Consider the following 23,475-nt stretch of genomic DNA (forward strand, 5'->3'; position numbering starts at 1 on the left):
AAATCAATTCACAAAGTTGGAAAAATTAGAAATCCATGATAGGAGCTGGCCCTGTCTCTCTTGCAAGGTGGTAGAAGGGGAGAATCATTTCCAGTGACTCAGCCTATATGATGGACCATAACCAGTGTAATAGCCAGTACCGTTTACTGTTATCTTTCACTGACCCTGTCAATATCACTGCCATTTTCAAGGCAGTGATACCACCTACTAAATTTAGACAAAAAAAGGACTTTATATTTTGTTTTGTTTTTTTCCATTTCAGCTATTCTCCTCCTTTGTTTGGAACACAAGAGGTGAAAAGCACAGGTGCAATTCTGATAACATAATTTGTTAGCCCAAGTCCCAAATGAGTAAGATTGTAATAATAATAATAATAGTAATTGTGGTATTGGTTAAGCACTTACCACGTGCCAACCAGTATTCTAAGCGCTGGGATAGACTCAAGGTAACTGGGTCAAACACAGTCCCTGTCTCAAGTGGGGCTCACAGTCTTAATCCCCATTTTTCAGATAAGGTAACTTAGGCACAGAGAAGTTAAGTGACTTGCCCAAGGTGGCACTGCAGACATGTAGAATCCATGTCCTCCGACTCCCAGACCCACGTTCTTTCTACTAGGCCACGCTGCTTCTGTGAAGCCCTGTGTAGTTATTATTAGATACCAGAATCTTTGAAAATGCCCCGACCTAAGATTAAAGGACAGGTGGAACGACTATCATTTTCATGTGAAAGATTTTTTTTTTTTTAATTCAGTCTGTTCTGTGTGGGTGTGTAATAACTGTTCAATATAATGCTAAAGTACCTGGGAAAAATTAAAGCACTCTACTAAACAAATACAGTTTCACTGCACTGACACAAAATTTCAATCAACAGTGTATTGGCAAGGTCTAATTCAAATACAGAATTGTTATTCATAGAAAGTTCCACTATTCTTGGCTTAAATTTAGCCAGGAGCACGAGGCATTTGGTAGAATGGTCACTGTAATGAAGTGGGGCAGGGTGTGTGTGTTGAAACTCTCTGTGCCAGAGAAGTCAACCAAGAATACCTGTTCTCCTTTTTACTTTGACTGCGAGCACCATGTACGACAGAGACTGTCCCCCATGTAGGTATGCTACTACAGCACTTAGTATAGTGCTTGGCACCTAGGAAACACTTAAATACCACAATTGCTATTTGTACATGAATTTCTACATGAGAAAATTTATATTCCTCATAATTCTACATAATTTTATGATAATTAAGGGTACTTTTCTCATTTGTGTGTATGAGTATTTCTAAGCAGAGGGAGACTGGGATAAAAAGAGAGAGAGGTGAAAAAGACAAAGAGGAAGAGAGAGTTATGGGGTTATAATCTTCATTTTAAAAATACCAAATCTGTTAAAAACCCAAATCTCCTTTGAGGTATTAGGTTTCTCCCCTTGTAGAAGTGGTTAACCCAAAATGAGTCCTTTTCTTAGTGACTTACTGTTGAGAAGCCCCATAAGTTATGGCTCTCATGGGATGGTGTCAAGGCTGGTTGATCTAAATTTAGACTGACTGAACCAGCTTTGTTTTGGTTACCCTCCCTGTGTTCCAGAATAGGCAAGCTGTTAAACTTCACAAAACCCCTTCTGCCCTTTCCCCTCTTAAATGTCTCCCTGCTTCTCTTTTGGTTGCAGGTTTGCCCGATACCAATGTGCTCAGAGACCTGCCCCACCTAACAGTCAGTCGGTCAGAGTGGCTGACACCATCTCTCCAACAGAACTTTAAACCTGGAAGGTTTCTCAAGAGTTATGAAAGTCTGGAACGCACTCATCAAATTTGGGCATTCGAAACGGATTCCACTTGAACCTTCTGAGGTACAGGTTCCATTAACTCACAGAAAGGCAGGCCTTTCCAAACTGAAAACATTACGAAAGAGACTCACGAAGCTTCTTGGAAACTGAAGAACTCTTATGAAACAATGATTAACCCAAGGGCAGAGGAGGAAAAATGAAAGAAAGGCTTGGCCATAAGGGTCCAAATCTTGAACTAGGGAACAGGCCCTCTTAAAAATCACACCACCGATGGCATTGGAGAGACAAGGGGGTTTGGAGCATCTTGAGAGTTTAGGAAAACCATTCAATCGGTGGGACAACCTAATTGGTCAAAAGGGAGTGTGATTACAAGCATCTGGATCTCTGAAAGATAAACCATACATGTGGTATATTAAGACTTTTATTGTGTATTATTTCTCTTTGTGTCCTGAAGGAATCAATGCTCCCCAAAGTCCTTTGCCAGGAGTATTAATATTTCAAGTTTTCATTCTGATGCACAAAAGAAAGGTAAAGGTTTAAGTAAAATATAATAAAAACCCAACACTAAAAATAGCTTCACAAAAGACCAGCTCTAGAACCCGCATTTCTTTATGTGTACACGGGGCTAAGACTCACAGTCCATTCATGTTGGACATTTCCAAAATCTCACTCTGGACACCAATCAACAAGGGCCAGCGTTCTTTATTCTACTTACTATTTGATGTGGTTCCCATAAACAAGTCCTTAACCCCTCTGAGACTTAATACAGAATTTCCAGGAAATGGGAGAACAGTACGCTCTACGGCAACCCTAAAATCAGGGATGCTGCTATTCTACTTCCCAAACTGGCTATAATTCTGTTTGGAATTTTAGTAAATTTCATGTGGTTTCTGTGTCCTGGCAAAGGAGAGCAGTGAGAGATGAGAATTTGCTAACATTCCAAATGAAATTTGCCAGTTTCCAAAGCTGAAGATCAGCCATCCTTGCCCCTCTCCTCCCTTCAGGGTTCAGTGCTTCTATACTGGGGTTTCAAAGAGTTCAGCACCTGCCACTCCCTACCTCACTCTTCGGGCAACTGAAATGTCCCAGGTCTCCTAGCTCTCGTTCCCATTCTCTCCTCCATCTCAGGATTTAGTTGAGGCCACTTGCCTAGTATTGCAAAAAAATCCATTCCCACCAAGTCCTCCATCTCGGAAGAGTTGACTCTTTGCCCCTAGTGGCATGACATTGGCTTCTCCCTGCCAAACAACAGTGACTCTATCCCCACCTCCAGCCACCAGGGACTTGGTTGCCTTCTTACTGACCTTAGTCACCATGATTTTCCCTGTGGCTGGGTGCTAGGTCAGTCCTTCATGGGTGTGTCCCAAAGGCTCCTTTTCTGGTTTCTGGTTTAAATTCCTACTTCAGCAGATTGATCGGAAGCTAGAGATATGTAATGACGGTAATAATAATGATATAAAGTGCTTGCCGTATGTCAATTCCTTTACTAACTGCTCAGGTAGATTCAAGATAAGCGAATTGGATGCATGGGGCCACAGTAATAATAACAGTAATAATAATAACTATAGTAGTATTTGTTAAGCAGTTACTACATGCCAGACACTGTACTAAATGCCAGGGTGTATAAAAACAAATCGGGTGGACACAGTCCCTGACCCAAATGGGGCTCACAGTCTTAATTCCCATTTTACAGATGAGGTAACTGAGCCACAGAGAAGTTAAGTGACTTGCCCGGTGTCACACAGCTGGGATTAGAACTCAGGTCCTTCTGGCTCCCAGGCCTGTGCTCTATCCACTATGCCATGCTGCTTTTCTAAGAAGAAGGGAGAATAGGTATTTAATCCCCATTTTACAGATGCAGAAACTGAGGTGGAGAAATTAAGAAATTTGCCCAAAGTCATACAGCAGGGCAAGTGACAGAAGTAGGATTAGAACCCCAGTCCCCTGACTCTCAGATTCACACTCTTTCCACTGGGCCATACAGCTTCTCTCAAAACCCAAAATATATTAAAACCACAAAAATGCTGAGGTGCCATGAAGCTCCATTTGTAATATCTATAAGAACACCTGCTACAAGGTGCTCTTTACACAACTACCATTGCATATATGACCAATGGAACAGGTAGGGTTTTCTTTTGTCAAGTTGAACTACTTAAAAAAAATTGCTCAGCCACACGTGGCAATTGGCAGTCTATTATCTACACTGACAATATAACTAGTGGTGAATTTTTGAAAATTTTTCCTCTAGCTGGGTAGTAGTTCACTTCCTATGTTCTCAGACCTCTTGGACTCGGTTACCTTGGCTTAATGAGGATTCTTTAAGATTGAATTATTCAACAGTAGGTAGTTGGGTTGGCAACACCTCACTAGTTAAGTTTGTAAAATAATTTGAAGCCTGGTTTAAATGCCAATTCCTCAGGATGCCTAGACTATAATTTCCAACAATTATCATTAATTTGTTCTCTGAAGTATTGACATTTCAATTTATCCCCGAGCTGAACTTGTTCAGTTACATAAAAATAGCACTTCAAATTATTCTCTCCACAACAGAGTTGCTTAACAAACTAAAAGAAATTCTTAAGTGTCACATTATCCATCTAAAAAGAATTTAATGTTTTTCCCCTGGTTTTCAAGAAAGCCTATGCAATAATCATAAGGCCTCCTACTAGAGTTGAATCACTTTGTCCTCTGTTCAGCATTTTTGGAATAAAGATATATTTTAACAACTTTTAGATAAAAAAATTTAAAACCCTACAAACTAAATAATTATACAGGAAACAAGAAATATGTCATCTTTCCTTCCTTCTAGACAACTGTATATTTTTATCTCACATATCCTTCGTGACAGTCTTCTGCGACTGGTGGGGATGGGGCAACTATCCCGGCTCTGCCACTTGTCAGCTGTGTGACTGTGGGCAAGTCACTTCACTTCTCTGTGCCTCAGCTACCTCATCTGTAAAATGGGGATTAAGACTGTGAGCCCCACATGGGACAACCTGATTCCCCTGTGTCTACCCCAGTGCTTAGAACAGTGCTATGCACATAGTAAGCGCTTAACAAATACCAACATTATTATTATTATTATATATTACCACCACTATTTGAATTTCAGAGGATGGAATCATAGAGAGATGACACTGGAGATTGCCTAACCCAGGGAGTTTAGGAAGTGAGAGACTGGGGGGAGTGGGGAGGGCCTCTCCCTTGCTCTCCATGCTCAGTCTTGTCTCTGTCACTTCTCCCTGAGACTCCCTGGACCAGTTCTCCCCTGACCCTTCTAACATTTCTCAGTGGGAGTGACAGACTGGATATTGGTAAATTCTTTTAGGGTTGGTCTCTCCTGCTAGAATGTAAGCCTCTTGAAAGCAGGGACCACATCTCCTAATTCTCTTGTAAATTCCCAAATCCTTATTACAGTGCTCTACATGCAGTGGGTGCTTGCTAACTACTATTAATTGATTGATATAGATGTCAGAATCCCCTAGTCAAGTGATCAGCCAACAACTCTGGTGCATTAATTAATATGGTAGATTACAGATGCACAGTTTGAAGATTTATCTGTCTGGAACCCCACTTGTCCTTCCCACCCCAGCTGTGGAAGAGGAAGAAGGGAGAGACAGAGGTAGGATGGAGGCTGGGGACAACAGCAGTGACTGCAAGTGTGGTATCGCCTTTCCCTCTGAGGCTCAGGGGTGAGGAGAGGTGGGGTAACCCAAAAATTAAATTAGCATGGGGTTGGGGAGATGGGGAAGGAGGGAGGCCAAGTTGAGGCTCAGAGGAGCAGGAAAATCCTGGGAAACAGAGGAGGGGAATAAACACGGGGAGGGACTTCTTCTGTAATTTTTGTCAGTCATAATGTGAGGACTGGTTCTGGAATGGAACCTAACTAATTGCACATACATCAGTGGGAAAACGTGCCCCACCGTGCAGCTGTTGAAGAAACATCTGTGTTTTTGAGGAACACATTATGGCTGCATTGTGTGGGCACCCCTTTTCCTCAACCTCTTCCAATGCACGACTGCAAAACAAACATTTTTAGTTGGTAATTCCAGGCTGAAGTCTTTTCTAACTGCCCCGAGAGGACCACATAGCATGGAAATAACTTTTCTGCCTCTAAAAGACTATGAAAGAGGAAATACATCAGCTGTGACACTGATCCACTTCATGACTTTTTTCATGTAACTTTGTGTCTCAATTTCCCATTATTTTGAAAAGGTCTCTAATTCCTGCCCTCCCACATTTCTTAGATATTTTGGAGATTACAGTAACAGACTGTATGAGAAATGATTATCTTTTACCTATTCCAGTACTCAATGAAGTGTTTCACACCTGATAAACCCTTAATGAACACCATAATAATAATTAGATATGAAAGCTCTTTTGAGTCCTTGGCAAGAAAGGTGCTATATAAATCAAAGGTGTGTATTATTATTTGACCAGAAAAAGTCCTTAAGCATTAACTAATCTTGTTTCACTACAAATGCTTGAGATACAGATTTACCCTTTTGCAAAACTATGTTACCTGGAAAAATATATTCATCTATATTACTGGGATCTAATGAGAAGGGAAACATAAAAAAGAACAAGTTGGGTAAGAAAATTTGATTAGCAGGAACATGATGAGTCCTTGACTCTTCTTATCATGTAGCTTTCAAAATGCACTTTGAATCCATTGACAAGTAGATAGTTAAGGTAGATTGAACAGTTGAGAACTGTCAGGATGTAGCAAGCTATTGGAAATGACAGTCCACAGGATTACAGAACAGACGGTGGGTTTTGTGAAGAGATGATGATGTAACATGTTAATAGATTCGTGAAACTGTGAAGTCTTTGGGGAAAAAAACTTCCTGGAACCTTTGTGTTACAATGTTAATGTCATTCCATTAGGGCTGAGTGCTGGGGACTCAATCAGGGAGAGCTTGTTGGAGGAGGTGAGATTTTAGGAGGGCTCTGAATGAGGAGAGAGCTACCATCTGTCTGCTGTCAGGAGGGAGGGGATTCCAAATCAGGAGATTAGCGTGACAGACAATTACTCTCCCCAACTTCAAAGTCTTATTGAAGGCACATCTCCTCCAAGAGGTCTTCCCTGACTAAGCTCTCATTCACTCTTTTCCCACTTCCTTCTAAGTCACCTTGACTTACTCCCTTTATTCATCCCCCCACCCCAGGCCCACAGCAGTTATGTACATATCCATTATTTATTAATTTATATTAACATATGTCTCTCCCTCTAGACTGTAAGCTCGCTGTGGACAGGGAACGTTTGTGCTATATTGTTGCGTTGTACTCTCCCAAGCCCGTAGTACAGTGTTCTACACACTGTAAGTGCTCAATAAATATGACTGATTGAATGAGTGCTGTGTGCAGAGCACTGTACTAAGCACTTGGGAGAGAACAACACAATAGAGTTGTTGGAACTCCTAAAATCCAACGCACATACAGTAAGTCTTTCCAATTAATTCTCATCACACACATTGCATGAGTCCAATGCCCATTCTAGCACTTAGGTATTTTGTTCTTATCTTTAGCATTTGTTTACCTATATGAATCTATTTGAATATTTATTTTTTCAGCTCTTTCACGTTGAAATATTTGCACTTTTACCTGCTATATTTTTGCCCTTTTGTAGATTCAATCATTACATGCAGATATTGTGAGGAGTCTCTCTCATTACTTTGCAAACTCCTTGAGGGCACGCAATGAGTGCCTTGCTTCTGTTGTCCTCTCCTGAGTGCTTAGCATGGTGTTTGTGCAGGTGTTCAACAAGTAACATTGGTTGATTGGTTAGCAGTCTTAGTAGCTGGCCTACTGTCAGTTCCAACACCAAACTGACAGTACATAAAACCAAACTTTTATTGCACATTCTGATTGGTCTGGTGCCAGGCAGAATTAATCTTATACCGAGCTCCACAGTGTGCAGGTTTTTAAAATGTAAACTCAAACTTGAAACAACCACGCCATTTCCTCTGCTCCTGGGTTCCTCTATCATTTCTTAATCCTAGCACGTGACCTTCGTCAAGTCACTTAACTTCTCCGTATCTCAGTTTCCTCATCTGCAAAATGGGGATTCAATACCTGTTCTCTCTCCTATTTAGACTGTGAACCCCAATTGGGGCTCAATTATTCTGTATCTGCCCCAGTGCTTAGTACAGTGCATGACACATAGTAAGCACTTAATCACTATTATTATTGTTATCATTATTATTTATAATATTATTATTGTCACGCAAATAAAAGTTCTGCTTCTGGGCCATAAGGCATCCTGACCACCTTAACATCCACCTACAGAGTGCTGGTAGCCTAGCAACTCTTCACAGAAAAAATACACTTAAGGGACACCAAAAACCTTAAGAATTTCAACAGTTCATTAGAAGCAGTGTGAGAAGTACACAGGACTGGGGGTCAGAAAACCTGGGTTCTAATCCCAAGGGCACCACTTACCTGCTCTGGGGTTTTGGATAAGTTTAACTTCTCTGTGATTCAATTTCCACATCTATAAGAAATGGGGATTAAATTCTTGTTCTCCCTTCCGCTTAGACTGTGAGCCCTGTGTGAGATTGGGACTATGTCTCATTTGATTAGTCTGCATCTACCAAAGTGCTTACTCAGTGCTTGGCACAAAGGAGGTGCTTCGCAAATACCACAGACATTATCGTTATTATTATTAGAAGCCCTGGTAAGATATTGCTTTAAATTGTCTGGAAGTAGATGGACCGAATTAGTTTCCTAAAAATAACCTCTGCTATGCTTCGTGAGGAAAAGAAATGAGAGAAATAAACAGTAGAGCTCATACCACTGCTACCAGACCACATTCCATAAACAGAACAAAAACAGAAATTGAAAATTGGGCACCAATATTTTAAATTATAAGGAACAGTCCTTTGGTACATCTCACATTTCATTGCAGGATGCTAGAAAAGACATCTGCAGGGGTGAGTAAGTGTGCATGCATATACGCATGCCAGAATTTAGAGGAGACAAAGTGTCATCTTGTAGACAGGGCGTTAGCGGAAATCATCAGGGTTCCAGTCTGACATTGACTTGATGTATAACCTTAGGACTTTTTTCCTACGGTCTTAGCTAAGCGCTTATTGTGTGCCAGGTAGTGTAAAGTCCTGGAGTAGATACAAGTTAATCAGGTTGGACATTGTCCATATCCCACAGGGGGCTCACAGCTTTAATCCCCATTTTACAGATAAGGTAAATGAAGCCCAGAGAAGTTAAATGACTTGCCAATGGTCACTCAGCAGACAAATGGCAGAGATGGAGTGTCCCCCAGGCCCAAGCTCTTTCCATTATGCCGCACTGACTTCACCCCAGAGGCTTGAATGAACTCTTTTGAAAAGTCGGAGAGTAACAGCACTTGTCTCCTCCTTATTGAAAAGGTCACTGAGAAGATAAATTAGATAACGCCTTATAATTTCAAAGCCAGAATTTCAAGATCTGCTAGAGCCCCCCCCAGCCTAGCACACAGAATTGGGTGTCTTCAATTAATCTGATTGCCTTGTCATTTAGAAACCAAGGCGCATTCTTCCATGTCTACAGATTGTTTCAGTGAACTTCAGGATGAGCAGCCTGTTACTTTTTCAAAACTAAGTGCCGTGGAGTTCAGAGAACCATGAGGCAGGACTTTTAAGCCAAACCACTGAACTGCCTGACTTGCACCGAAAAGCTGGCCAGTTTGCGCAACAGTCAACAAAGCTAGCAGAGGAAGAACTTTTTTCTTAACACTTAGAACTTGCTATAATTATCTTCTAGCCTTCTTCTTCTAGGGAGACACTTTTTCACAAAGTAAGACAGAGCTCAAGTTACTGGCGGTGAAGCTTTTATCGGTCTGAGCGTGGCTGACGAGATCGATGAATGACCGACAGCCTCTTTCACATCGTAAGTGGGTATGAAATTGTGCCTTGACGCCCTGTTGCGTTCGTTACCCATAATGCCTGCCATCGCCTTCATTGCCCACTTGGTGTCACAATCTTCCCAGAGCCTCTAGTCCAAGTCAGTTACTCCATTTCTCACTTCCAGGCATGTTAACTGTTTTCTCCTAAGCCACATTATTTGATGTTTTGCTTCACTGTGTCTTCAAATAGGTTCTTCTGTCCACCCCGTTTACAGTTCTATATTTCAGCTCAGGATAGAGCAGCTGTTTGAATATTCTCTCATCCGTTCTCCACTCATGTCCCACACAGGGAAGATGTAATTACACTGACTGCATTACGGGAACTCACTATGATCCTGTCTTGACACCTGATGCTAAATATGGCACGTATGTAGCGGCGGTGGAACTTTCGACAGAGGTCAAATGTGACTTCTTAGAACAGTGCTTGGCACATAGTAAGCGCTTAACAAATACCATCATCATCATCATCACCTCTTCAGAAAGTCAGACATTACAATTGTTCCAGAGACCTTTCATTCTGTCTGAATCTTGACGGTGCTTTGGCGCCCTTCTGTTCTTGAGTCTCCCAGAGAACACACTAACCTCCTTGTCTGCCCTTGCATTTTTGGACAATGACCTGACCAAGTAATACCAATCTGTGACAACATTCTGCTCTGTGTCACTGGGGGAGCTAATTTCGCTGTGTGTCGGGTTTGCTAGGTACGGACCTGAGTTGCTTTAAGATGAACTGTCATTCCATAGTTTGTTGCTATTTAAAGGCTGTCAATCAGAGCCGCCCAGGTGGGGGCTGTGATAGGGCTGTCATCTGGGCTCTCCCCAGGATTGATGATCTTGCCCAATTAGGAACTGCAGGACTACTGGGGGGTCGGGGGAGGATGGGGGGAGGGTTGCTGGGATTGCCCAAGGGGGCAACTGTGACTGTGGAGGTGGACTGCAGGGAGGCTGGAAAGGGCTAGCAACCTCTAGAAATCATCCATTTCTCCCATGGGCTTAATACAATGCCCTGCACAGAGTAAGCATAAGCATTCAGTAACTACTACTGATTGATTGACTGATCCATTCCTTCACCCCTCCCCTCCCCCCCAGAACCAGGGCCAGAATCAAACAATTTCTCTGGTTACCCCAGTGCCAAACCTTTGCATTAAGAATCATCACTCCCCCTCAGTCAGTTGCTTAAAAGAGTTTGCCAGGGTATCCAAATCACATTCTGACAGATTACTTGACGGATCCTAGAAGGTGGCTGGGCAAAATAGGTTGAACAAAGTTGGACCCAACCACAGAATCCCCATTTTACAGATGAGGTAACTGAGGCTCAGAAAAGTTAAGCTACTTGTACAAGGTCACAAAGCAGAGAGGTGGCGGAGCCGCGATTAGGCCTTTGCTCTATCCACTCGACCACGCTGTTTCACTGCCTTCCTCAATTAGAGTTGAACGTACCTTTAAAGTTAGATCCCAGTCTTTTTCGTCCTCAACACTTAGTACAGTGTCCTCTAACCTTCAATACTTGATTTACTTTTCTCACAGAACTACACACTGAAAGCAACATGTTTCCAAAATGGATTTACCTATCACCCTTTCAATTTATTCGAGAGCAAAAATGGTTTCATTGTTTATATCCCCCATTTAGTTCTTTTGTGCTATTTTCTCTTTGCCCTGTTCATACACTCCCGCATCTTATTTCTCTGATCCAATAAATATAACAGAATGCCAAGACACAGTCAATTTGCAGCCTTACATTGCCGAAGAGTTAAAAAAAAAACCTTCTGGAAACAGTTCTCAATGTTTAAAATAGAATCAACTGCTATAAGCAGTATGTCATATAACAGTGGAAAAAAAATTGCTCATATAGCAGCAGATAATGAAATCCAAGCAGCTATGGAAAGAACATATAATTGTCAGTGCCAAGAAGTTGCCTGTCTTATAAAAACATCATATGCAGTAAAGAAGACATTTTTATGCTGAATTAAACTGTGCACTTTATACCCAGTTCACTGTGCGCTGGCCCTTTGAACAAACATCTAAAAACAATGGACTATACTCTTTCATCCTAACTCTTATAGCATATTAAAGAGTCACATTGCCTGAATTTCAGGATTCATTCACTAAAAATACCAAAGATTTGAAAGGCTTACTTTTCTCTACCATAAACATGGCTCATTTCATATAAAATGCATTGCATTAAAGTAATTAAAGATGTTTATTATTCAATTTGGTATTTAACTGCTTATTGAGCTCACAGCACTGTACTAAGCATTTGAGCGAGTATTGTACTGCAGAGTAGTCATTACCTCTGCCCTCAGGAAGCTTTCAGTAAGTAGAAAAGAATAATCTCTGACATTGAAATCAATATAACAAACTTTGCAAATACATTTGAGAAATTCTGTCACTCAAAACATTGCTTAGCAGTTCAGTCCCAGACATATTTTGATATGCCTGGTCAGTACCATCAGTGGCATTTATTGAGAGCTTACTGTGTGCAGAGCACTGTACTAAGTATTGGGGAGAGTACAACAGAGTTGATAGGTTCCCTCATCACAGTGAACAGCAGTAGTAGCCCTAAGAATAGTCTAATATGATGAGACTGAGTGGAAACCAATGAGGCCCCAGTCCAAATCAATCAATCAATCATAGGTATTTATTGAGCTTTTACTGTGTGCAGAGCACCATACCAAGTACTTGGGAGAGTACAAGAGAACTAGAAGACACTCTCTCCCTGCTCATAAAAAGCTTACAGTCTATAGGGGGAGACAGACAATATGAAAAAGTAAGTAATTTATAATAATTTAAGGATATGTACATAAATGCTATGGAGTTGGGAGTGGGATGAATATCAAAAAAGACTCAGTTCCCTGTCCCTGTCAGGATGCAGCACCATGGATCATCCCTGGAAATGACCGGCCTTGAGATGCAGGGCCACTTCCAGAAATGGGCAAAAGGGAAAGCTGTCTGAGGCCCGATTCGTTCATTCATTCAATTGTATTTATTGAGAGGTAACTGTGCGCAAAGCACTGTACTAAGCCCTCGAGACAGCATAGTACAACAATAAATGGACACACTTCCTTCCCGCAACGAGCTTACGGTCTGGATTTTCTCAGGGATCCTCTTTACAGTGAACTTGGAGTCATCACCGCTAGACTGAGGATGAATACAACCCCTTCTCATATCTCCATTGTGCCTGCCTAGAAGGCTATTACTTTCTTGGACACTTATTTTACTACATACTCATTTACACACTATATATATTTTTTGCTTTCTCCTATATATTTATTTCAAGTTATTATTATGGGTAGATTTCCTCTTGGTAAAGTCAGTTCTTCCATAATGGCAGTTTTAACAAAGCATTTTGCTTAGAACGCAATGGCAGAATTAAGGCATGTTCTTTCAGCAGTGCACATCTGTCTGGATAAAACACCACGTTCTGGGTGGTGTTGGATAGGGGGTGAGTGCTAAAACACCAGTTTTCTTTAATGCAGGATGCTTGAAGAATACGACTCTCATATTACAAGAGATCTGGCTGCATATCCCAGTCTCATTTTTGCCAGGCTATCAGGTCATGTTTTGATTATAAATCCTCTTTTGTATTTCATGATAGAAGAAAGATTCATTGCTTAATAGCTAAGGCTGGGATCAGAGTGTGGAGATGGAGACACAACAATTAATCAATCAATCATATTCACTGAGCACTTACTGTGTGCAGAGTGCTGACCTAAGCACTTGGGAGATAGACTCAGGTAATCAATCCGATTTTTTTATAGTATTTGTTAAGCTTGCTATGTGCCAGGCATCACTATAATAGCTGGGGTAGATACAAGGTAATCAGGTTGGGCACAGTCCCTGTCCCACATTGGGCTCACAGATTTCCCAATTTAGAGATGGGGAACTAGGTAGGGCACAAAGAATTTAAGTGATTTGTCCAAGGTCACACAGCAGAAAAGGGGCAGAGTCTGAGGGCTTACTGTGGGCAGAGCACAGGGCTAAACACTCGGGAGAGTAAAATTCAAATGGAGTTGGTAGACACAATCTCTGACAATAAGGAAGTGGCAGTCTAGAGGGGAAAGGTGTGAGAGAGGAGTGGACAGGAAATTAGTTCAAGGCAATGTAACTCCAGTCTGGACAGACACAACTTTGAGCACCAATCACAACTGACTGATGAACTTCAGGCACTCTATTTAGGATGACTACCCAACACTGAAATCTTCAGACAACTCACATAATATTCTCTGTCCCCATTCAGATTTCACAGTGTCCTGCACATTCTGACATGCATTTGGAAAGCAACACATGTCAACTGGAACTAACAGGAAAGTTATGTTCCTACTCATCTTTAAACAGACATTTGCCTTTGTTTTCAGTTAGTGATGGGAGTAATTTTTTTCATGCAACTTAGATTGTAGTAAACTCCTCTGCTACACTGTACATTTTTGAGGGCAGGGATCATGCCTACTAATATTTTATTCTCCCCAGCACCTGGTACCATGCTTGGCACACAGTAGGAGCTCAATAAAAGGTACTGACCATTTAGCTCAATAAACAGTGAGCCACTATAAGTCCATGTTAGACATCTTGGTCCAAATGTCAGTGCTAAAGAAGAATTATGAATGAACATAAAAAGGGCATTCTGATATTTGCTATCTAAATTCCTCAAATTCTCCCTGTGCTTCTAACAAAAAATATTTGCAAAGTGCTTTGACATCAAAGTTATTTTCAAACATTATTTCCAAAACACCCTGTGAACAGATAACATTAGTACTTGTTTCCAACTAAGAGGTGACATTTTGTGAAATGAGTGAAACGATGAGCTACAGATGGCCAAGAATTTATCAGGTAAAATTTGAAATAGCACTCTGATAAGATGCCAAAAGGGAAAAACTCTGTTGAGCCACCTGACATGCAACAAAGATGTTACAGATTCAAACATCTAAACAAGTTTTAAAAAATAACAACCAAGATTGACAACAATGAGAAAGAAATTTCAAGAGAGTGGTGAATACAGCAAGAGATGGTCTTCAGACACAGACAGAGCATGGTTCCTTGGTTATCATTCTCTTGTTGTCCCTTCCTTCAACAACAGATTCTAGAAATCGATAGCGCTTCAAAGGTTCCCTTTTCATACCATGCCCTAATTGAGGCTTTCTGACACTTCTAATTTCATTACTATAATGGCACTAAATACCACTTAGTAGAGGCATAGTCATGCCGTTCATCAGACTAGTATATCTACTACTGTTGTTTCCCACCAGTCGTGGCTGGGCCATACTGTTCAATATTGGGCTTTGCTGCATCTTCCGAACAGTTCTCTTTGCTTTCTGTACCTCAGTTCCCTATTCTATCACTACTTGGGCATGCTGTTGTCATACATTTTTCTCTTAGGTTCCATCCAGGAAAGCTGTCATTTGATGAGCATTATTTCAATGTTGGAAGACAAATTTCATTTTAGAATCTCATTGTTCTTTATCCTATCTTGTATTTGATGTTTAATATGGAACATGGGTGATGCTACTGGCACAGTTCAAGAAGCGGTGTGGCTTAGTGGAAAGAGCACAGACCTGGGAGCCAGAGGACCTGGGCTTTAATCCCGGCTCCACCTCTTGTCTGTTGTGATCTTGGGCAAGTCACTTAACCTCAGCTACCTCATCTGTAAAATGGGGATTAAGACTGTGAGCACTACGTGGACAGAGATTGTGTTCAACCTGATTACGATATATCTACCTCAGTGCTTAATACAGTGACTGGCACAAAGTAAGCACTTACTGCATATAAAAAAAAAATACCCATGATAAAGCCAATTCTTACTGATGCTTAGAAGATTGGAAACCTTAACTGCTCTGAGGAACTTCAGTCTAGCTTGACCCTTGCTTCCACACTGGCATCACATTTCTGAGGACGCCCTGACCTCCTTGGTTCCGTTTTCCATTAGTCTCTCTGTGCCTAGCTGGATACAATATTCAAAAGGAACAAGCAGATTCTATATTTTATTTTCAACATGCCTTTCATCTTCATATGTGGGAATTACATTTAAGCTTGGGTTAACACCAGCAAGTTCCATCTTGTAATGGTAAGAACTTGAGGAAAAGAAAATGAGCTTTTTTTCCTTCTTCAGAGTACTCCTTCAATGTGCTCTGTCCTCCTCTAAAGTCCTCTGATTTACAATTGTCCTAATCTCAGATCTAGGACATCAATTTTGGAATCCTCTGATCACTTCTTTTTCCTCATTCTAACAGAATTGCATTATCGACACAGACCACCAAGTCCACTTTTCCAAGTGGAACACCAATCCCAGTCTTCTCACCTCTTACAATCCAAACTCAAAGAGACACTTTTTCATCCATATATTGAGGAAGGCAGAACACCAAGTTCAAGAGCACCAAAACCCTTGTAGAGTCAACGGCAAAAATCTTGTTCATTTGCACTACAGCCATTTCCAAACTCCAACATTGAAACCCGTGTAATGTCAAACACGGTCTCCAGGCTGGCAGCAACAAACTCCCCGGGGATGGTAGCGAATCCTCATCCAAAACTAAAACTCCACAGAAAAAACTAAAAACAGAATTGCAACTTCACTTCAGTGAACTTCAGGTACAAGAGCTTCCATGTGCAAAAACACAACAGATTAGCACAGCACGCACTCTCCAAACTGCAACAATTTGATAACTAAATCATCAAACAGGAAACCTAATCAAATACAGCTCAAGTTATTAGCTGTTGTCAGTTGAGAGACCTGTTTTGAGCTACAGACACCCTTGGTGGTTGGTGGTTGGGGGTAGGGGTATGGGGGAGGGGATAAGGTCCAGGCAAAGATGGGATGGGGCGGATCTCTTGGCTGTCCCAATCCTTGGGGTTGGATCAAAACCCCACAGGAGTTGCCAAAATTGTGCCCATTCTGGACCATATTCCCTTGAGAATTGGCTCTAGCAGGGATTATGACCACCTAGAGAGCAGGGAATGTGCATTCTGCTTTGGTTGTACTTGATCCTGCTCTTACTACAGTGCTTCATGTACAGGAGATGCCCAATAAATACCATCTCTGATTGGGACCCTCTAAGGCCAAGTGCACCCAGAGTGTCATGGGATTGACAGACTCTGATCCCCATGTATTTTTGCCTTGTGATCACACGGACTACATTGCTAGATTTTCAGGCACGTCAACCAATAAGTAGCATAGTTTGAGCACTTAACAATGCACAGAGCATAATACTAAGCATTTGGGAGAGTATAATGCAGGTGCGATGTATGATTCCTGCCCTCGAGAAGCTTACTATCCAGTGGGGGAGACAGACGTTAAAATGCAGGAGGAAGTAAAGGACTATGAAGATCCTCATACAAATGCAGTGAGAGGGTGGGATAATTATCCAAGGACTTACATGACAGTGGGAAGAGATAGCATGGAAGGAATAGTGAGAGGAGCACCAGGGTCTAGTGGAGACAGCATGGGCCTGGCAGTCAGAAGGACTTGGGTTCTAATCCCAGCACTTGCACTGTGACCTTAGGCAAGTCACTTCATTTCTCTGTGTCTCAGTTTCCTCAACTGTAAAACAGAGATATCTGTTCTCCCTCCTACCTCGACTGTAAGTCCCATGCAGGGCAGGGACTGCATCTGACCTAATTTGACCTAATTAACTCGTACTTTCCACAGCACTTAGAACAATATTTGACACATAATAAGCGCTAACAAATAGCACAACCCCCCCCAACCCCCCCCCCAAATAGGTTGGGGAGAAGAGAGATCAATCCAAGAGGAGATCTCAGAAGGGCCTTGAAGATGGGATGAATAATGGGCTGACAAATGTGGAGGAGGAGAGAGTTCCAGGCAGATTGAAAGGCGTGGGCAAGAGATCAGTGGCAAGAGAGAAGAACGAGGCTCAGTGAGCAAACCGGCTTGAGATGAAGAAAGCGTATGAGCTGGGGTGTTGCAGTGGGAGCAGAGCTAGGGGAAATGGAGTGTGGAGGAGAGAGCTGATTGAGAGCCCCTTAATCCAGGAGCAGGATCACTGCTAGCATATTTGGCCTGTTGCTCCTACCCAAAAATGACCCTGCTAATAGCGTGTGGGAGCATCAGGTTCAAGGAGGAGTTCATTTCATCTCTTCAAAACAGGTATGTCTGCAGAAAGTGGTCTCTGAGGGGCCATATATGAACCTATGTAACCAGTATACAAGGGCTAGAATTGAAATCGAGATCATTTAATATCTTTATAAAGCAACTTCCATTTATAGAATTCTTTAGGGGCTTTTAAGGGCTGCCTGTTTCTCATACATGAGCTATGTTTCTAATCTCTGATCCATTAGAAACTCTCATATGGTCAAGGGCATATTTTTATAGAAAAATTATTACCACAAATTTGAGAAGATTGGGTACAGTCAACACTCCTCAGCAAAGGCATTTGGAAGTGCCCTTCTGAAATAGCTAGGGAAATTATAGGAACCACTTTTTTAAGTTAGTCTATCAGATAAGATTCCTGGAGCTCTCTCAGCATAACACTTTACTGATCTTCCATGACTGGCCTTTCCCATTCCCCTTTCTGTCCCCATCCCTCCACACACCTCTCCTTCCTCCTATTCAATTCTTCATATTTGAATAGAACAGCTCTTGATCTCAATAAAACTGATGTAAGAAAATCGTATGCTGAGGTTTTTAAGGATGATTGCTCTACTTCTTATTGTTACTGTCTTTTTACACGGTCACTTCAGCCATCTAGAGATACTCTCAACACAGAATGCAGAAAATTTCAATACTTAAAGAGCTTCTACTGTGAATGCTGACATTGTTCATTGCTGTTACCTGTAGCCTAACCTCAGGATACTCATAAATAACACCTATTTAAATCAGAGAAAAAGAATATATGAAAGTGGAATTTGTATTCAATTATTCTCTGGAGATGATCAATTCCACGAGCACACATAAAAAAAGAGAGAGTGGTGAACAGAATAAACCATTGTTACTAAGTAATAAAAGCAGGCTAGTCTATAGAGGGCCCAGGAAATCTAAGCACAGATGCTTTCCTTAACAAAATAAATATTTTGATCATTCCCGGAAGAGGGAGAGGATGGAAAAACAGGCAATAATTCTCAAGGATTGTAATGAATAACATGAAAGTGCTTTCTTCCACTGTTCATAATTTACTTTTCTAAATTCTAAAGATGAAAATTTTCAGATAGCTTCATAATTAAATTAAATTAAATCTTTATTTTCACAGAATAACTTTCACATGCAATAAATAGGAATTTAAGAAGCCTTTTTAATTTCCCAATTACCAAGTGCAGTGGTTCATAATATTACTGATGATGATGAAGAAAATAAAAGGCACGTTTTATTGAAAGAGTAAATACAAAAATGTATTTCACCATTAGACATCATACTGCTAACCACTGAAAGTGTGTCATTAATAGATCTTTAACCTACACCAGCAGTCTCTCAATAATATCATTTGGAACTTTGGTACTGCTTTACACTGTTTCAAACTATATATACCCTACTACCCTCCCAAATATTTAAAAAATGGAAAAGAGTTTGGGAAAATATTCACCTTTAACTTTGATTTAAAATAAAGAATTCATACACGGAGTGAAAAAAAGGCAACAGTAAGCTGCAGGTTGTTTCTTTGTCTACCAGAGCAACCAAAAGCAGTGGAATCCTTTCCCCTGGAATATTTAAAAATAGGGTCAATTCTCACTTCCTTGGAATGGGTAGTTGTTGAGGCAGAGGGATGAATCCCTACCCTCACTTCTCAGGGTTTCATTCAACCTTATGATTTTGTTTATCTGTGATTCCTTTTAAAATAATTTCCACTTTCATCCTAGGGTTCTATAAACTATCTCTTTCTCTCTCTTTGGAACCAGAACAGGAATTCTAATTAACTGGTAAATGGTCTATTGAACTCCAAGCTTGGACGATATATCTAAGGCCCAGCAAATGGTGGACGCTCATTTTTTATTCAGATTTTAAATTGTATTTTTTGAGGAACTGCTTCATGACGAAGGAGGCTTAGTGGATGGAACATGGGCCTGGGAGTCAAAAGAATCTGCGTTCTAATCCCAGCTCTGCCACTGTCAGCTGTGTGACCTTGGGCAAGTCACTTCACTTCTCTGGGCCTCAGTTACCTCATCTGTAAAATGGGGATTAAGACTGTGGGACAGTTAACTTGCATCCACCCCAGCGTTTAGTACGGTGCCTAACAAATAACACTATGATTATTATAATGATTATTATTAGAATAGCAGTAGAGCCAGGAAATGGCTAGAAAGGGGAGGAGTCCCAGTAGGAAATACTGACAAGGCCAGAGCAATTTTTACCACATTTAATGATTTCTGGACACTCTTTGTAAGGTTGGTCCAAGACCTTGCTAGTGAAATGTAATCTAAAAGCTTTCCAGGTACCAGCGTACCAGGCCCAATTTCCAAAAGTAACCTCTGAAATTTCTGGAGCCAAACTGTGCATTCCCACTGAACAGTGGGATTGATTGGAGTGTGAAGCACTGTACCAATCTCTTCCTAGAAGACTTCCCTCACTAACCATTCATCTTCCCACCTTTTTCCCCTTCTCTTCTGCATCACCTTCGCATTTGAGAAAGTCTCTACCAACTGTGTTATACTGTACTCTCCCAAGTACTTAGTTTAGTGCTCTGCATAAAGTAAACACTCAATAAATACCATTGATTGATTTGGAACCATATCCCTTAAGCACTTTGATATTTATCCCACCACACTTATGCGCATACCCTTATACTTTGCTGCTTCCCCAATCTGTAATTTTTTTTTAAATCTTTCTTCTTCTCTAGATTGCATGTTCCTAAAGGACAGGGATCGTGTCTACCCACTCGACCACACCTTCCCATGCGTTTTGTACAGTGTTGCACATAGCAAGTGCTCAGTAAATACCATTGATTGATTGAGGGAGAAGCAAAATACACCTGCCAGTAAACTTCATACTTGTGGTTTTAATTTCAGAAGAGCTATGGTCTGCCTTGTGGAGCCATTAGGATATTCTTCTTGCAAGGGGAAGTAAGAGAGTACATACAGCTATATGTACAGATGAAATTAAATCCCGATGATGACATATATTCTCTATCAATCCATAATAACTCAGTGGAATTTACAGAGTGCTTTTTGAGTGCAAAGCACTGTAGTAAATGTTTGGAAGAGGACAACAAAAACTGAAGCATGCATTTCTTTCTCTCAAGGCAATTACAATATAATAGGGAAGGCAAAAGTTATTTATAAATAATGGAGGCAGGAGTAAGAACAAGGACACCACAGAAAGAAGTGCAGCTATCTCATGATGATATATCTGCATAAAATCCAAAGGAAAATGTTGAAAAAACAAGCCGAAAGTTACACATTGCTTGCATTAATCATATGTAACCTTAAATACTAAGCTAAATGAAAAAGCACACTGTACAAACTTTACCTCTTCTTTCGTCTTCTTCGATATGACACGGAGCCAATCTCCAATCATACTCAGGACGGCAGCAAAGTAAGCAAGTCCCACAAGGATCCAGAACCACACCACGGGTTTATAGAAATCTAGGTATTCGATATCTGATCCTCCTATGGAGAAAAGGAAGTGGAATAAAATCACTCTACAGCATACACACAAAGCAATGAACCTCTCTAAAATGTCCATCAAAGGGTTTTTCCATCTAATGTCTTGATTAGCCCATTGATCCACCAGTTACAAGTAAATTGAAAAGTTGGCAGTTCAACAGGAGTGAGATGATAGCCTTTGGAAACCTGCAGCTTTCATTAAACACCCCTCTTCCTGTCCAAAGCACAGCGAAGAGCTATTCTGGTTACTTATTTCTCACTGAGAAAAGGTTTGTAGCTTCGCATTCAACAGCGTACCTATAAAGAATCAGAGCACAAAAACCTTGCAAAGTCTTTTAATCCATCAATCAATTGTATTTATTGAAAGCTTACTGTGTGCAGAGTCACTCTACTAAACACTTGGGTGAGTAAGCTATGAGAGAGTTGGTAGACACAGGCTCTGCCCACCAAGAGCAAACAGCCTAGAGGGGGAAACAGACATTAACCTAAATTATGGCTATGTACATAAGTGCTGAGGAGCTGAGGGGATTGTCTCTCTTTATTACTGTATTGTACTTTCCCAAGCGGTTAGTACATGCTCTGCACATATTAAGTGCTCAATAGATATGATTGAATGAGTGAATGAATGGTGAATAAAGGGTACTAATCTAAATGGAAGCGTGACACATAAGGGAGAGGGAGTAGGGAAAATGAAGCCTTAGGAAAGATTCTTGGAGTAGAGTGATTTTAATAAGGCTTCGTTCAATCACTTTCTCTGCCCTGACCACATGGAAAACTCTCTAGGCACACGGGAAGCGAACCTCTTTTAGAAACCTCCAGAGAAAGTGATTCCATGAATTCTTTCAGAAGCTCATTCCAGTGTTTGTCAAAAAGTTCTTCTTTTTAGCTAACTGAAATCTATCATGCTGCAGTTCAGCCCATTCCTGTTGGGAGTCAGATATCTGGTGGGTGAGGCTGGCATAGTCTGAAGGAAATGCAACAAATTATAGTCCTTCAGAACTGCAGTGAAATGTAGCTATGCAATCCATTGTAGATTGGCAACAACTGCCAACATCTCGCTCAACATCTGAACTTAATGCCTACAAGCAAGACTTAACATTAAATGGCAAACAAGATCAGTCTTCTACAGTATGAGCATTAGAATAGTAAGGAAACACAGGTCAAATTAACCCTAATGTTGAATGGGTGGAGAGGGATGAGATAAAGGAGAGATAGAGACTCTGACTTGATCCACCCTCTTCTGATGGTAGACACCCTCTAAAATCTTGGAATCATGCACCTCAAGTGCATTTTTTTTAGTTAAGTTTTGTTTTGTGGGTATTTAAATGGCATTTGTTAAGTGCTTACTCTGAGTCAATCGTTGTTCTAATCGTTGGAGTAGGTACGAGTTTAACAGCGTGAACCCATTCCCCTGTCCCACAAGGGGCTCAGAGTCTAAGTAGAAGGGAGTAGGATTTAATCCCCATTTTACTGCTTTGCTGGAACAGGCCAGAGGATACCTAAGGATACCTAATAAAGGACTGTAAAACATTTTCACAAACATGTTTTGTCACAGAGCAGGGAACAGGGATTGTGTCTAACCTGATTATCTTGTACCTACCCCAGTGCTTAGAACAGTGCTTGACCCAGAGTAAGCACTTAACAAATACCACAATTATTAAGGGATTAACTTTCCTATAGATAAGACTGGGGGAATGTTAATCTAGCTACAGATGTAGTTTTATCTTGGGTTGGATGACCCACTAGAAACAACCAAAACTATTTTCCTTGAAAGAGTCGCAATAGTTTGTATTATTTAATAGACAGCTTTCCAAGTATAGAAAAGCGCTAGAAGGCCCAGGTGTTCGATGATTTCTTTAATAATGAGGGCTGGTGACAACTACAAACGAGAAGGGAACATTAGACAGTTAAAGAAACAGCTGGGAAAATGTGCCTAGAGGTTTTTTTTGGATGATTCGGTTTTTCAAATGTTTGCATTTTTGAGAAACCAAAATGACATTTTTCCAAGTACTTTCTCTTTTCAACTCAAACCCAATGCTGGGAAAATGTAAGCCAAATCCTCATGATTTAACACTTAAAGAATACCAAGATCCAAGATATTGTTTGAGAAAACCTAGTTCATATTCAAGAGGACTTTTAATAGGCCTTCTCTTTTATAAACAGGATGTCACATTTTGCCTAGAGAAAATAAACTCCGACACCAAAAGCTCTGTGTTTGGCCAAGCATTCAACCCACAGTTTTTGAGTGATTTCTAAATTGGGGA

The 23,475-nt window shown here is 40.9% G+C and overlaps 1 protein-coding gene across 2 annotated transcripts in view; it reads right to left on the minus strand.

Annotated features, from left to right (window-relative positions):
- Positions 1-23,475, minus strand: part of KCNK2 (potassium two pore domain channel subfamily K member 2) — a 136,586-nt gene that overhangs the window by 2,478 nt on the left and 110,633 nt on the right. For both annotated transcript variants that reach the window (XM_029046958.2, XM_029046957.2), the window contains exon 6: positions 21,075-21,214. In XM_029046958.2, the coding sequence (XP_028902791.1) occupies positions 21,075-21,214 (140 nt within the window). The remainder of the gene's footprint in view (positions 1-21,074; positions 21,215-23,475) is intronic.

The sequence above is a fragment of the Ornithorhynchus anatinus genome, chromosome 19, assembly GCF_004115215.2.
Source record: "Ornithorhynchus anatinus isolate Pmale09 chromosome 19, mOrnAna1.pri.v4, whole genome shotgun sequence".
Lineage (NCBI taxonomy): Eukaryota > Metazoa > Chordata > Mammalia > Monotremata > Ornithorhynchidae > Ornithorhynchus > Ornithorhynchus anatinus.